At 42.4% G+C, this 16,852-nt stretch overlaps 1 protein-coding gene across 2 annotated transcripts in view; it reads right to left on the bottom strand.

Annotated features, from left to right (window-relative positions):
* Positions 1–2,154: 2,154 nt before the first annotated feature.
* Positions 2,155–16,852, bottom strand: part of gtf2f2b (general transcription factor IIF, polypeptide 2b) — a 50,342-nt gene continuing 35,644 nt past the window's right edge. For both annotated transcript variants that reach the window (XM_030080129.1, XM_030080128.1), the window contains 4 exons: positions 11,538–11,619; positions 8,409–8,508; positions 6,217–6,360; positions 2,155–3,644 (listed from right to left, as the gene is read on the bottom strand). In XM_030080129.1, the coding sequence (XP_029935989.1) occupies positions 3,510–3,644; positions 6,217–6,360; positions 8,409–8,508; positions 11,538–11,619 (461 nt within the window). In that variant the 3' untranslated portion in view covers positions 2,155–3,509. The remainder of the gene's footprint in view (positions 3,645–6,216; positions 6,361–8,408; positions 8,509–11,537; positions 11,620–16,852) is intronic.

The following is a 16,852-nucleotide window of genomic DNA, read 5'->3' as shown; positions in this document are numbered from 1 at the left end:
GTTTTGGGGAAAGTGGAGTGTGTTTTTTCTTTTTTTCTTTTTTTTTTTTGCTTTAAAACAAACACTTGAGGAACCACTTTCCAGGCATGTCCCTCAGTTTCCGCCTGTCTACTGCAGAGGCCGACTGGACATGGGGCACCAGACAGAAAATCCCAAGGGGCTCTTCTGACCATTTCTGTTACGGCAATTAAGGATTATTTCACATCAGATATACAAACAGTACCCTTATTAATATTCTCAGTGTTTTTACTGCCAAATTAATATTCCACTTGACCAAAGGCTAGCTTAACTGCATCAGAATTTAATGTCAGAGCTCAGGGTTCACATGTTGAGATTTAAACAGTCAGCTGAGTGCCCACTGGGACTCAAAAACAAATGCCACATATTATCATGACACTGGATTTCTAAGGTAGATATCCTTTATTTCACCAGGGTAGTCTCTTGAGAGTTGAGTTTTGGCATATTGCACATTTCTCTTGTATGTACAAATTTGAATTTTGTACCAAATGACGTTCAATTTTAACAACTCAAACTATCGAAAAATCTAACTTACACCTTTTTTTTTATTTTTAGCCCATTAAGTAGTGAATTACACCAAAATGGCACATCAAGTAAGTTAACTACTTGAGTCACTGAATTCAGCTGATCACCCTCAAAGCTCCTGTAAAATGTAGTTAACTACATTCATAAACCACGGAGCTGATAATTCGCTGTGTAAAACAAATGCTTCCACAGGGACTACTTTCCCCAGCTGAGGGACTATTTTACTCCGCTTAATTTCAAGTCATTAAAACAACAGTGCTGCTGCTTTTAGGGAAACTAATGTAGAGAACTTTATTACGGTGATGGAATTCTGAAAGGAGAAGGTCTGAAAAGAGAGGTCTGGAAGTTCATTTTCATATCGCAGTGGAATGAAAGGAAACCAACGGCTGGAGAAAAGGGACGAAAAAGTTCCAAAATACAACTGCTTGCTTTAGGAAAAGATTAGCAGAAACATGCATTTTGTAGATATTACACTAAACATTGTCCTTTAATGGCATAGATTAAAAAGTCTGAGTTGCAATTGACTATGCTTTCAATCTCGTTGGCACTGCCTGCTCATAGGTAACAAAAAAAAAAATCATGTCTGATATTGTTACACCACACAAAATTGACATTTATAGTTCCCAACAGCAATACTGCAGGTAGTCATTTAAAACCTTTTGCAATATATTGGGGTTCACTGCCTTTTTCAAACTGCATGTCCCCAAATAATAACTTTGTCAACATCCACTCTATAAAGATAAAGTTTTCATTCCCTACATTTCACTTCAGCCACTTTTATCGCAGCAAAATGGGACAGACTGACCAATTCTTTCATAAAAACCTATCATAAATGTTGCATCAATCTATGGGGTCCATGTATCAATACAATATTGACACAAAATATTGCAATACTATGCTGTATCAATTTTTTTTCCCCCACCAAGGCTGCATTTGTGGGGGCTTCACTAAGAATATGCCGATGTTTCTTAATACTACTGAGAGGTTTGTGGCAAAGAGCCAAATCCAAAATGACAAATTGAAGCAGGATGTGATTCAGGTGGGAACAGCTGCTTTACTGGTAGTGCTAATTTCCCCCCTAACCTCATGTCACCCCAGCCCACCTCAGGATGACGCCTTTGCCCCCTCTTGCTGCATCATTGCATCTTTTCGCCATGCCATCCCGGCTTGGTGTGGCCTGAGGACCAGCGGGAGCGACACTGATAATGTCCGACACCACAGAATGCAGGAGGCCAGCTGCACCGGGCGCTTGTACAATCCTCCATCCAAAAAAATACAGTCGCATGTGAGTGGCAGTGGTTAGTGGTGGGTGTGTGGGAGAACGTAGACAAGCTCATCTGTGGAACCTACATACGTTTTGTGATGAATTCACGGCCTTTAAATCTACCACAATAATTACCATAGACATATTGATTGCTTTGTCTAAAATGTTGTGTGTTTTCACGGTTTTTACTTTTATGACTTCTTTGAAGAAGACACTGGTCCCCTCCAAACTCTAAGTTCCAACTTGGGAATTGCAGATATTCACTTATTACTTTAACTCCTGACAAAGTCTCAGAGGTTTGTTATCCTGCACTTTTAGCTCAATCTGCCCAAGGGATGTGGTAGGATCTGTGTTGTTCCTCTCACCCTTTCACCCCGTGCAGTTTTTCAGGGGGCCCTCTATGAACGCAGTGGGCTTCTGTGAGGATGGAAACACACCATGCATGATCTTCTGTAAAGATGGCCAAGAGGCTGAAAACTGCTTGAATACTCTGCTTTTCACTCAGCCTCCAGCCTTGCTGACGCTGATTGTGTGACAACGTCCAAGAGGGCATTGTCACACACATTTCAAGAAATCTCCTCAAGGCGTTTGAGACATCCTGCTCATGAGAATGGGACAGGCATGAGGACACTGTGACGTTGACGTTTAACCTCCAAAGTATAATCAGTTCCCTGAGTCCAAGTGGACATTTGTGCCAAATTTGAAGAAATTCCTTCAAGGTGGTCCTGCATGAGACATCACGATCACAAGAACGGGATGGCCGTGCGGACAGATGGATGTTCAGACGGACAACCTGAAAACAAAATGGTCCTGAGCCATAATAAAACTCAGCAAGACCTTGGTGCAGTGTGTTCTGTTTGTTTTATTCTGTACCACACAAGAACATCCATCACTGCACAGAACATAATGTCTCCCATAGTGTTTCATACTCCATCACTGTGTAATTCACTGTGTAGCCTTGCCAACAAAGCTCGTGGCCACTGACTACTTTTGCTCTAAACCTCACACAGTCACTGTATGCGCCGCCATCATGGTCAAGTGGCTTTTACGTGCCAATCACTTACTACTTACTAATGACCTCACTTGGCGGCCATTCTGTAAATCATATAAACATCACATCTCTTAGACTGACACTGAAAAATATTGGATATTAATGGATCTCAAGGATCCAGAGGGATAGCTTTACATTTGAATGTATTTGGCCCATAATAGTGCTAGTTACCAGGGCTAGCCGCATTACGCAGCTTATAGTTTTCTAACCAGCAGCTGTTGTTCCAAGGACTGCAAACTAATATGATAATTGCTAAATGCATGTAAATCATTAATGTGTGAAGACATGCTAGTTTTATAGACTATATACTCAATCTTCCGGGGTGCAAAACTGAATTGACCACAGGCCGTTGCCCCTAAAGGAACTCAAAAGGAAGACAAAATGGCATCAGCCTAAAATAATTCCACTATCATAACAAATGCCTCGATGCCTCTAACGCAGATGCAGCCTGAAGCTCAGGTGTCCAGACGTGACACTGTGTTCAGCTCACACGCCAAGACAACATAAAACTGGTAAAGAAAATATCTCAGCTCTCACATTTCAGCTCCTGTTCAGGTCCGCTCTGCTGCCCAGCGCAGGCCTTCTAAACAGTTTGGGTGGTTTTTCCTGTCTGATGAACAGTGTGTTCATGGAAGACTTGACCTCCAGAGGCTAGGCAGTCTTCATCGCCTCCTCTTCTTCAGCGGACTGGTAGTGGCGGTACTCTGGCTTCAGCTCCCAGGTGCTCTTGTGGGCCCCCCTGGTGTTGTACACCCCGATTTCCCTCAGGATCTCTTTCAGGTAGGACTGGGGAGACGAGACAGAAATCCAAGGACAGGAAGTCTATTAAATAAATTGATAAGCAAATGTAAAAAAGCAATAATGTATAGAATGTAAGTATAGTGTAAAAAGTCTGGAATCAGGGACAACAAGGATTAGGATTTGTTTCACCCTCTGAACAAAGCTCACTTCATTTCTTTTTATTTTTACATTTTAGGTGGATTTTCTTGCAAAAATATTTCACTTTTGAAATTTTATATCTTTTTTTTTTTTTTAAAAAAACATTATGATTTTCTTACAATTACAATTTAAATAAACAGTATAATACATCTAAACATAGTTTGTTTTGGCTCATTTTTTTCCCAGTTTTCTGGCTGTTTTCTTGCAATTTTTTAAGTTTTTTTTTGTTTGTTTGTTTTTTTAAAGTTATTTTACATTTTTGCTCCAATTTCACTGGAATTTTCTTGCATTTCCAAATTCTGGGGCAATTTTGTGGTAATTTTATGGTAACTGTCTTGTAATGTCATTTTAAATTCAGTATGTTTTTGATATAAATAACGTGAAAGTGTTTTTAAATAAGAGACCATGTTCGTTTTGTTCTGTTGCTAATTTTGCAGCTGTCAGAGGGAAAACGTTCGAGTAAAAATAATATTGGATCAATAGCAGCATTGCTTGTAGACTGACAGACGGCCTGCTGGTCCATCGCTGCTACAGAGGCTGGTGAATTTGGGGATTTACTGTTTTCTAGCCTGAGCTGACAGTTTGACACCACTGGCTCCTCAGCCTGCTTTCTGGAGGTGGAGCCGGGACTTTGAATCGGACCTCCGAGCATCACATCACCATCATGTACGCCGGGAGATAAGTAAAACTAGTAGTAAAACTATGTTTCTGTCATCATGTCTGCTCACAAAGAAGCTCATTATGAATAAGTGGATCTCCTTCTGTTCAGCCACACAGAGAGAACAGATCACTGCAGCTACGGAAGGGATGTAAATAGAGAAGGTAGTTTTTAATTGACAGAATGTGCTGAAACATATTTAATGTCATTGTGAAGACAAATATGTAAATTTGTCTTTTCTTGTTAGACTATGAGAGTCTTCCTCTCTGTCAGTGCTGTGTCATGACCCTGAGTTTGAATGTGAACAGTAAGATGACAGAAAGGGAGACGTTTCAAGCAGCAATGATGATTCGAGGTGATTTTGTTTGAGGGGAGCTGGATTAGATTTGTAACTCATTTTTTCTCATTTTGTCTTTGTTTGCCTGTATGTGATTGTCTGAATTGTACTAATGTACTTCTGTTTGTTTTATGTAGAAAATGAAGTTGAAGAAAAAAAAAATGTAGCTACCAACAAGATCCTGAGAGTCAATAACTGCAATAAAAGTTTTTGGGGCTAATAATAATCCTGGGTGGGCTTTAGTTCCCCTTGTAGGCGAACAAGAGAAAGTGAAAATATCCTGCCTGTGGGAACTGGAGTAATTCTGGCTCCTACTGGTCCTGGTGTCAAAGTATTCACAGCCAAGAGCTCACTTAGCCCACTCAAAACTTCCTCTTTGCGGGGTTTGTAGTTGCGGAGCTGATGTAAGACGGTCCAGATCTGTCAGCTCTTCGCTTGCCCTCGCCTTTTCGGATACAACGTTGGATTGATAAAATAATCCTGGCTAAAACGGCGGATTTGTAGCCGAGAACACCACAGAACTGGGCTGCTGTTTCAACCGAGAGGAAAACGGCAGGTGGTGGGTTGAAGAGTCAATCAAATGGGTGTGGAGGGAATAAAACCCGAGGTGGTGTCCTGATTGGGTCGCCCCGCTCTAATTTGTGAAAGTGGTTTGTAACCAACAATTTAACTGAATAAAAACAACCACAGGCCTCTCTCCACAGCAGATTCTTGCAGCTTTCAGTGATGACAATAAAAAAAAAAACACTTTAGTTTTAGTTTACCGTCCCTTTAATCCTCCATTCTGCACAGCGATGGAGCAAGAGACAGGGAGGCGGCCTGGAGCGAGCAGGCACACGCTCCTTCCTTCCACTCACCACCGGGGGTCGCTATTGAGCCAACATTGGGGCTCGCCGCCAAACCTTATGAATAACAGTCCATTGTGTTTTGGAGTCTTTCAGTAATGGGCATTTCGGTTACTTTAGTTCAGTTCAGTTTATTTGAGGGTTAGCCAAGTGCTTTAGGAGAGAATTGATGCAGTGGAGTGTATTGCGGCGTTTAACTCCTACTCAGCCGATGGTTATGCAATCAGATGCAATCAGAGGGAGAGGAGGACCTCGAGGTCTCATCAGCACCTACACACTGCTGTTCTCTGCTCGTTGGAACGGATCCACTGCACTGTATCGATCCATCCCCCTGTGCATGTGTGTGTGTGTGTGCGTGTGTGTGTGTGTGTGTGTGTGTGTGTGTGTGCATCTGTGCCCAAATTTGAGCCACAACAGATGAGAGTGTGAATAAGCAGGAACGTCATGCTGTGGGCGATTTGTTCAAATTTAACAAAGCAAGGTGGATAGTGGGCAGGTATATTGTTTTTTTCCTTTCTCCTCATATTTTAACATATGTGTATACCTGTGTGTGTGTGTGTGTGTGTGTGTTCTTCTCACCACTGGTTGTTTGGTGATGTCTACCAAGTCCTTGATGTTATAATACTGGTGTCTCTCAAAGGCTGAGAACAGCTTGTCCAACACCACCTGCCGCTCGGCCCTCACCATCTTCCCCTCCAACTTCTTCTTCTTCTCATACTTGACCTGCAGGCGCACGCTGCACTTACACCGGTACACCTGGCTGATGGTGACTCCTCATTAAGAATCACACATCAGCCAGAGATAATGCAAATTCACCACAGGATGCAGTCTGTTTGATCACATACAGTGCTGTGAAAAAGTATTTGCCCCCCTCCTGATTTCTTATTTTTTTGCATATCTGTCACACTTAAATCTTTCAAATCATCAAACAAATTTTAATATTAGACAAAGATAACCCGAGTAAATATAAAATACAGTTTTCAAATGATGGTTTCATTTATTAAGGGAAAAAGGCTATCAAAACATACCTGGCCCTATGTGAAAAAGTAATTGCCCCCACCCCCCCCAAAAAAATCACTTAAATAGAACCTGTCTGACAAAGTGAAGTAGGATAAAAGATCTCAAAAAGCAACACATCATGCTGCAATCTAAAGAAATTCAAGAACAGATGACAAACAACGTCATTGACATCTATCAGTCTGGAAAGGGTTACAAAGCCACTTCTAAGGCTTTTTGACTCCAGTGAACCACAGAGAGAGCCATTATTCACAAATGGAGAAAACTTGGAACAGTGGTGAACCTTCCCAAGAGTGGCTGGCCTACCAAAAATACTCCAGGAGTGCATCGACAACTCATCCAGGAGGTCACAAAAGAAGCCAGAACAACATCTAAAGAACTGCAGGCCTGACTTTCCTCAGTGGAGGTCAGAGTCCATGATTCAACAATAAGAACGAGACTGGGCAAAAATGGCATCCATGGGAGAGTTCCAAGGCGAAAACCACTGCTGACCAAAAAGAACACAAAGGCTCGTCTCACATTTGCCAAAAAAACATCTTGATGATCCCCAAGACTTTTGGCAAAATATTCTGTGGACTGACGAGACAAAGGTTTAAGTTTTTGGAAGGTGTGCATCCTGTTACATCTGGCATAAAACTGACACAGCATTTCATGAAAATAACATCATACCAACAGTCAAACATGGTGGTGGTAGTGTGATAGTCTGGGGCTGCTTTGCTGCTTCAGGACCTGGACGACTTGCCATAATTGATAGAACCATGAATTCTGCTCTCTACCAGAAAATCCTGAAGGACAATGTCCAGCCATCAGTTCATGACCTCAAACTCAAGAACACTTGGGTCATGCAGCAGGACAATGATCTAAAACACACCAGCAAGTCCACCTCTGAATGGCTTAAAAAAAACAAAATGAAGGTTTTGGAGTGGCCTAGTCAAAGTCCTGACTTAAATCCAATTGAGATGCTGTGGCATGACCTTAAACAGGCCTTTCATGCTCGGAAACCCTCCAATTTAGCTGAATTAAAACATTTCTGTAAAGAAGAGTGGGCCAAAATTCCTCCAGAGCGATGTAAAAGACTCATTGCCAGTTATCGCAAACGCTTGATTGCAGTTGTTGCCGCCAAGGGTGACACAACCAGTTATTAGGGATAGGGGGGCAATTACTTTTTCACATAGGGTCAGGTAGGTTTGGATAGCTTTTTTCCCTTAATAAATGAAACCATCATTTAAAAAACTGTATTTTGTATTTGCTCTGGTTATCTTTGTCTAATATCAAAATTTGTTTGATGATCTGAAACATTTAAGTGTGACAGGTATGCAAAAAAAAAAAAGAAATCAGGAAGGGGGCACACAGCACTGTATTTATTAGAACTGAATGAGACTCTAGATTTGCTTGGGAAGCTCTTCACCTAAATTCACCGTAATCTGACATTTTGATCAGTTTGATCAGTGAAGTTTCAGTCAGGGGTTGGATTGAGATTTTGTGATCAGAATGCCACCAGAGGTTTCTCCAACTCTGGTGGAAACGTCATCCTCTTTCAAAAAGTGCTAAGAAAGTTTTTTACTTTTTGTAACCGTAAATATTGTTTTTTTTAAATCCAAAAATCCAGAAAGGACTTTACTTACTTGCACACAAAGCAACACCACACACTCAGTGACAGACACACACAAACACACACACACACACACATCCTCCCTCACCCATCAACCCACGTACCCACCTGCACTGTCAGACTTCCTGTTATGAGCTCTTACATTGACAGTGTGGTTGGCTACAGGTTTAAAGATGGTAGTGACGGCTTTCTCAAGCTGCTGTGACAGACGCTGAGGCTTGGTAGACTCCTCGATCTGCAGCCTGACACATACACACACACACACACACACACACACACACACACACACACACACAAACACCCCCACACACACCAAAACACAGAGTTTTAAATACCAAGCTCCATCCTCCAAAGTTCTTTTGTGTATTCTCTGATTTATCTTGATGTTGGCTGACAGACGTCCCTGTTGGCGAGCAAACAACTGTCAGCGCTCCAAGGTCAGACAAACCAAACAAAGAATGGCAGCTGCTCTGTTCAGAGCTATTCCACTTTGTATTTACTCTTTGCTGACTTACATGTAATCTTTATTCAACTGGGCAGGTCAGATTTTAGCAAATTCTGATTTAGACTGAGGGCCTGGCAGCACAGACAAGGTCTCAGGCCTCAGAGAAAATATTAAGCAAGAGGCACTGGCTAAGACCCAGTCATTATCACCATGATGTATTAACACAACCATTTATGCTAATAAAGCAATTAATGAAGATCATCAATGCCAAAATGTAAGAAATATTTCTAAACATGTCTTCACATAACACATGGCGATATTCCTGTGAGCTCTGCATCTTGAAGCATTAAGGATTTATAGTCACTTAAAAAATGTCTCATTAAGAAGCAAATATATGCACAATCTAATCTGATCATCTACTCAGTTGGGGGGGGCCTGTGGTGCAATTATTAATCATATTTTATTCATTGGATTGTGTCTACACAAACAGAAACAGCGTTGCACATACCATGTATTGTGATGGAGGGACAGGAAAATGGGAAGTGATTACACACACGAAGAGAGCCGGCTGGCCTGGGGAACTCTACGACGACACAGGGCTGGACAGGTGTATGCTTTTACCCCTCTACACAAATATCAGTGTGTCGTTGTGTTTAAAGAGAATCCCAGCATAGAGACCCGAAGACGCTTCAGCCACTGGACGTGTGGAATGACCGTTATAGCTCCATCCATGTCCGTCTTTTGGGAGCAGATGAGATCAAACAGCAGGGAACTAGAAAAACTAGATCTAGAAACTAGAAACCACAAGACGTCCTCTGGTAACAGGCCTACCTTTGCTGTTAGGAGAAGGAGGGGAGCGCAGACATTCCCGGGGACACTTCCAGCCTGGGACAAAGCATTAAAACAGGGGACTGTCCCCTGAAAACAGGGACGTCCGGTCACCCTAGCATTCACGATTTCAGTACCGTTAACCAGCTGACCTTGACTGCTCTTTTTCAACACAGTGGAACTCTGCAGACCTACAGTCATGGATGTGTCACTTTCTGACATCACTCATATTTGCAAAGACAATCAAATGCGTTAAAACGGGGAAATCAGTAGAGTGGAGACTAGTTCTACAATCGGCAGCGAGGCCAACAATAATCCTCTCTGCTAACAGAAAGCACATCTTGTAGCACACTGTCATCGACTGTCCCTCGATCTGCAGGGTGACTGACTGAAGGGTGATTGGATCGTATTGCTGTCGCTCCTTCATAGCTGAAAAAGTAAATGATCCCCAAGACTTTTGGGAAAATATTCTGTGGACTGACGAGACAAAGGCTGTACTTTTTGGAAGGTGTGCATCCTGTTACATCTGGCATAAAACTAACACAGCATTTCATGAAAATAACATCATACCAATAGTCAAACATGGTGGTGGTAGTGTGATGGTCTGGGGCTGCTTTGCTGCTTCAGGACCTGGACGCCTTGCCATAATTGATAGAACCATGAATTCTGCTCTCTACCAGAAAATCCTGAAGGACATCAGTTCATGACCTCAAACTCAGGCGCACTTGGGTTATACAGCAGGGCAACGATCCAAAATACACCAGCAAGTCCACCTCTGAATGGCTTAAAAAAAACAAAATGAAGGTTTTGGAGTGGCCTAGTCAAAGTCCAGACTTAAATCCAATTGAGATACTGTAGCATGACCTTAAACAAGCCTTTCATGCTCGAAAACCCTCCAATTTAGCTGAATTAAAGCATTTCTGTAAAGAAGAGTGGGCCAAAATTCCTCCAGAGTGATGTAAAAGACTCATTACCAGTTATCGCAAACGCTTGATTGCGGTTGTTGCCACCAAGGGAGACACAACCAGTTATTAGGGTTAGGGGGGCAATTACTTTTTCACATAGGGTCAGGTAGGTTTGGATAGCTTTTTTTCCCTTAATAAATGAAACCATCATTTCTGCAGTCTGGAGCTGGGTGTAAGGCTTCAGGCCTCGGTGGTAAAACCCTATAGACCTACTCAGTCAGTATGTCTGTGAAGGCTGTCAGTCATCCAGATCATGGTTGTCCAAGGAGAGCTGGATCGAGGGCAATTGGACTTGTTTGTAGATTCCTGAAGACGTTTCATTTCTCATCCAAGAAGCTTCTCCAGTTCTGACAAAGACAACAGGGAGCAGCACCAGCGAGCCGGGTTACAACCCAGCAGGGGTTAAATACCTGGGCCTCCCCACCGGCCCACCTGAGCCGAGGAAGCTTCTTGGACGAGAAATGAAACGTCTTCAAGAATCTGCAAACAAGAGCAGCTGCCCTCGAGTTAACTGTTCTTGGATACGCAGTCCAGATGATTTTTTTCCACCCGATTTATGATTTGAGATCCAGAGCTTACATTGGGTCGACGAATGTGTGCTGCCTGGGAAACCATGAAACAACCACATTATACATTATTTCAAATTATATTACTCAATATATTTAGGGTTAGGGTTAAAATATCCCCCTTTCAGGAAGACAAAGACCTTTGTTGATGCCGGTGCACGGCAGTGACAGTGACAGGTTTGTCACTGCCGTGACAAACCTGCCCACTAATCCAGACTTTGTGCATTTCACTCTGCTTTTTCATTCACATATTGCCACGTAATGTGTCCGAGTCCTGGCACTGTCTGTTGAGTTTGTTTATTTAAACCCTCTTATCCTGGTCTTTGCTGTATCCTGTTACGAAGAGCCAATTTCCCGTCGGGATCATTAATGTTTCATCTAATCTCCTCTGGCTCAGAGGCCTTGTTTAGTGCTCTCAGCCGCCGAGCGCTGCCTCTCCAAGCTGAGCAGGAGGAAAGTTCACTCACTTCTTCAGCTTCATGTAGCTGTCACTGACGGCCGGCCTGCACTCAGCTCTCTGCACCACCATCCCCTCCAGGCTGATTTCATCTGAAACAAACAGCACGTTACACACACACACACACACACAGAAGACTACACACACAGATACGCGAGTGTGTGTGCTCTCTCTGCAGTATAGAAAATCAAACTCCTCAGGATTGTATGGGATTAGATCTTCATTTGTATGCAGAGAGAGGACTATAGAGCACTGTTTTTCTGTTCAGTTTCAAAATTCATGATTATCAATAAAGAAAAAAAAGCAGAGACAAAGTCAGTGCCGATAACAGCAGGAATAAATCACACAGTGCTGAGCAAATCATTCACAACCTTGCCACTCTCCTCAACCCAGCGGCTTGACATTTTCAGATATTTATGATTAACCTCTTATGCATTTCTTTCTTTCTGTTTGGTTTGATTCTTTTTTCTCAACTGTCTTTTCATATTCAGCCCTAGTCATTTATTGATGTTGCTTTCATACCTCCCACTTGTTAAACTTCAGCTGCCCGACGCTGCAACTTTTCCTCCAAACCGTTTTTGTGGCTTTTTTGCTCACCACCAATGTGAACGGCAACATTTTGGATTGTCTAGGAAACAGCGGAGTCCATTTGGTGAGCGTTGGCGTTTTATGGGTGACAGCTTGGTTTCATTCTGCATTGTTGGATGATCTGGCCTGGTTTGTATCTGGAGCCATGAGATAAAGCGTCCGAGAAGTCACTCCATCTCCATCGGCGGCAGACCTCCATCCAAGCTCACATGAACAAATGCGTGACAATGCGTTGGTCCGACGGAACCCAGATGGCCACAAGAGGTGAAACTACAAAACTTATTTTCATTTTTTTTTCTAATTTCCAAAAAATGGTGCACGTTAGCAAAAATGAATTGAAGCATTATTGAAATCAAATCAAGTCAAATCAAAATATGGCAAAAAGTGCAATATCCAAATCAGAAGCACTAAAATTTTTGATAAAGGTAAAATGTGTGACACTATTATAAATAAAATATTATGGTGTTACAGACAAATTGTATTTTCCAAATGTAAGAATTTGCTGAGGTAGAGGCCCCAGCAAAATCTTGATTTTAAAAGTTTAACAATAGTACTAAAAGATATATGTATATAAAATCACATTGCAATTAATTTTGCAGATGTTTCGATTCACCTGACGAATTTAATGAATGCTTATTTTGCGTTATGATTTTCATTCGCTGAAAAAACAAAAAAAAAAACTATTAAAATGAAGATTTTTGCTGGGGTCTCAACCAATTGAAAATCAATTGAAATGTGGCTTTTTTTTTTTTTTAACATATCTTTCAGCCCTAGTGTGTAAAGTGTATAAAAAAAATAATAAATTAAAAAAACAGCACACACACACACACACACACACACACACACACACACACACACACAATCAAAGAGAAAAAACACTTAACGGCACGTTATAGATCTCAATGACTGAAGTCCATCTTTGCCTTTTTCCACAAATGGATGCAATTATGTGCAATTATTGGCTGATGAGTGCCAGAGCACTTGCCAGCAACTCGACTAAAACACACCCACACACATAACGCCGCGCACAAATGTGCATACACACACACACACTCACACACACACACACACACACACACACATAAAATCTACCGTCCTTGACATGCAGTTGCTATAGGCTACGGTCATCCGGGGTCACAGCCATAAGGGAGTGCAGACTGTCTCACTGCTGCCACTCAAGGCTTCACGTTGCCTCTGTCCAGGAGCCCGAGGGACGGACGGACGTAGGAGAGAGAGGCACATGGACAGAGAGAGAGAGAGGCCAGAGTGGCATGTGGACTGACCAAATACAGAGCAGCCCAAGGCTTCACTGCGGAGGAGGCCAACTTCAAACATGAAGCGTTAACGTGGACTCATCGCAAAATTTCACCATTTCACAGTAACATATTTCTATATCATCCTGCACCCTTAGGATATTTTATTCATGAAGAGTAAAACCTGTCTCCAGACGGCAGAGCAGCAAATCCCCAATCTGAAAGAAAGATGCTCCACTGACAAGATACTGGAGCGGGGGGGTCCAGCACTTCTTTTTTATTTATTTATTTACTTATTTATTTTTAAACATAATTAAATTATATCAACATGTTTGCATCTGTTATTGTGTGAATATATTAAATCTCTGAAACCCAGGAGCCTGTGGAAGGCTTTGAAATATATATATATATATATACACACACACACACACACACACACACACACACACACATATATATGATTGTTTGCTTGTAAATTAACTGGAAACATAATGCATATTCATAATAATTATAAATCACTGGCTAGTATTTTTTTTTTTTCTCCAGTAAAATGTCTGTGATTTGTTTTGGTCATTTTCTGGTCATTTTCTGGTATTTTCATATTAATTCCTTGCTAATTTTCAGGTCATTTCTTGCCAATTCACTTGTCGGCTTGTTCCCTCGTGTTTCTGAAATAAATCAAGTGAATGTGCTCAGGCTTGAGAGGGTGAAAAAGGGGTTCCGCAGCATCTGCCACCTTTCACAAGCATTTAAATACAAAAGAAAAGAGAGAAGCAGTGGATGAGTTGTGGGTTAACTACTTAGTGACTGGACTAATTGTAACAATTTGTTACAATTTGTAATGCCAAATTATGTATCCACCGAGTGCAGGAGCTTTCTTCCAAAGCAGTCCCACACACAGCGAGGATGAGACAATGGAGCTGCATTCTGTTCCCATGAAATGAAACACAATCTGACTGTGAACACAGTGATTTTACAGCAATATGAGCATATTTCCACCATAACATTGTGATTAACTTGGAGCCCTTTTTATCGTGTAATGCAGCTCAACATAAAATAACTGGCTGTCTGCAGGTCTCAGGAAGCCAGTTTGTAATTTTACTGAATGAGTTTGGAACTAATTTCAACACCAAAATGAGCAAAAGCAGCTGAGCCCGGCGAACACAAGTGCCGTAAAAAAAAAAAGACTCGGGAAGTTAAACGTTTGAAGTTTGAGGTTCACCGCGCAACAGCTAAACCTGTCATTGCAAGTAAACATAAACATGACCTCTAACAGCTTTCTTTAAGACATGCAATACCTTTCAAGACCTGAAAATTAGATAACTTCAGATTTTCCGATGAGAAAGAGCGAGGGCTGAATGAACACAGGAGAGGAAGGGAGAGAGATGCGAGGGCGCGGAGGTCGCTCGTCCGCCCCCTCATCCTCCTCTCTTACCTCGATGTGCTCCGAGGCCCTTTCCTCAGAGCTCTGACCTTCCTGACGTTAAACACAATAAAGCGCTCGCCGCCCACCCCGCCTCCGTCCACCGGCACCGTCTCTGAATCAATCTCCCCCCTCGTCATTTCCATACACTTTGATTAACATTAAGAACATGCCTTTAGATATCAAAATCGATTGATTCAAGTTGAAGCGTAAACTAAAATGTGTAATTTTCCATTGAAATGCTTTGTGGGTGTACACATCATTATGAAACCTGCTGCTTGACTGACTCAAGCGACGGGTTCGGGATTAAAAAAGTTACTTTGACACGATCCAATCAGAACTCGACCCCGCTTGTTAGTCTCCCGCCCCGCTTGATTGACTCCAAACTGCACCTGTTATCCTGCGCTAGCTTCAACAAACTGTGGCCCATTAGCAGTAACAGTTAGCTCGTTAGCACGGCCCCAAAGGATTCTATCAGCTGATCAGAGGAGGAAGAGGCGAGCGCGAGCAAAGGCTACCGTCTAAATATGGAGCTTCAGGCGACAGGATCAGTCATTTCCGATTCATTGTCTATGCAAGCAGCTGTGCAATGCATTCTGGTAGCGTTGAGCTGTATTTCAAGAGACGGGGCATCATGTTGGCATCTTCTCATTTGCATACAGTTGAGGTCTAGGCTGCTTTATGCAAATTATGGCCGTCCAGCGCAGCCCGCCACCTCTGGGAACTACTGAGAACGAACCATTGTCGATCTGAAACGAAAACAGATTCAGCAGCTGCAGGGTTTATTACTCGGATCTTTTCAGACACATTCTGGGGAGCTATTTCCTTAAAGAGTTTCCAAAAGAGCCGCCATGTTGGTTCACTTCGAAATCCGGGAGAGGACAAACCAGCAGTGAAGCGTTCGTCCAATCAGGTGCAGCAGGGAAGTGTTTGCACGGCTGGAGGAGACAGCAGCTGTCGGTCATCAGGAGTGGCCACGCCCATCAACTGGCCACAGCTGGGAGGTGGTGTGACGCCCGAGAGTCAAACACACGGCCCTGTGGACACGCGGCACCACTCATGGACTGTCTCACTTCAACTTGACAACCTCAAGCCTCCAAAAGGTGCGTTTTTCAGCAGGTCATCCTAGGACAACATGCGTGATACGCGCTCTACCAGGTGAGGTACCGGGGCGTCCCATGTTAGAGCCAACTTGTATTTTCACTTCAGCTGGTTGATATTACCAGAGTCACAACAATAACCCAGCTCTACTGGGATGTACTGCTGTGGAAAATGCTGCTTCATGAACTCGAGTTTATTAAATCTTAAATCTTGGTGGATGATGATGACACAAGAATAACACTGAGTAACAAACTCCCTGTAGAGTGTACCATCCGTTTCAGATACTGAACTGCTGCTATTGCACTCCATCTGCATTGCATGTAAGCCATACAGTCTGAGGGGACACTCTTTCATTCATGTGCTTGGGGATTGTCCTTTAGCTCAGAGTCACTGGAAGAAAGTCCAGTTTTGATTTTAATCCTGTACATGTACCATGTCACCCATAAACAGTGTCTGACTGAGGGGCATCAGATATGATTCAGTGTAATGATACAGAGGCAGCTTTTATTAAAAGACAACACCAGTGATTCTGAATGTTTGGCCTGTTTACTACAATTTACCCACATTTTATTCTGCAACAAACTGTTTTGCAAATCATGCAGGGGTGCTAAAAATTTCACAACATATAATCAAAATCCCTTGCTTTTCAATTTTTTTGTTGAAACATCCATCTCATAATGTTCTGTTTCTGCATCTAATAATCACCACCATTCATAAACCACAGAACTGATAACTGGCTATGGAAATCAAATGTTTTCCCGGGGACTATTTTCCCTGGTGGAGGGAGCATTTCACTCGGCCCAACTTCAACTCATCAAAACACAACAGCGCTGCTGCTTGTAGGAAAACTAATGTGGACAACTTTATTATGGTGGTGGAATGCTGGTGTGAAGGAAGTCTGAATTTTCATATCGGGGTGGAATGAATGGAAACCAACGGCTGGAGAAAAGGGAGAAAAAA

This window comes from Myripristis murdjan, chromosome 21 (assembly GCF_902150065.1).
Source record: "Myripristis murdjan chromosome 21, fMyrMur1.1, whole genome shotgun sequence".
NCBI classification, from domain to species: domain Eukaryota; kingdom Metazoa; phylum Chordata; class Actinopteri; order Holocentriformes; family Holocentridae; genus Myripristis; species Myripristis murdjan.
This window is presented reverse-complemented; position numbering and strand designations above follow the sequence as displayed.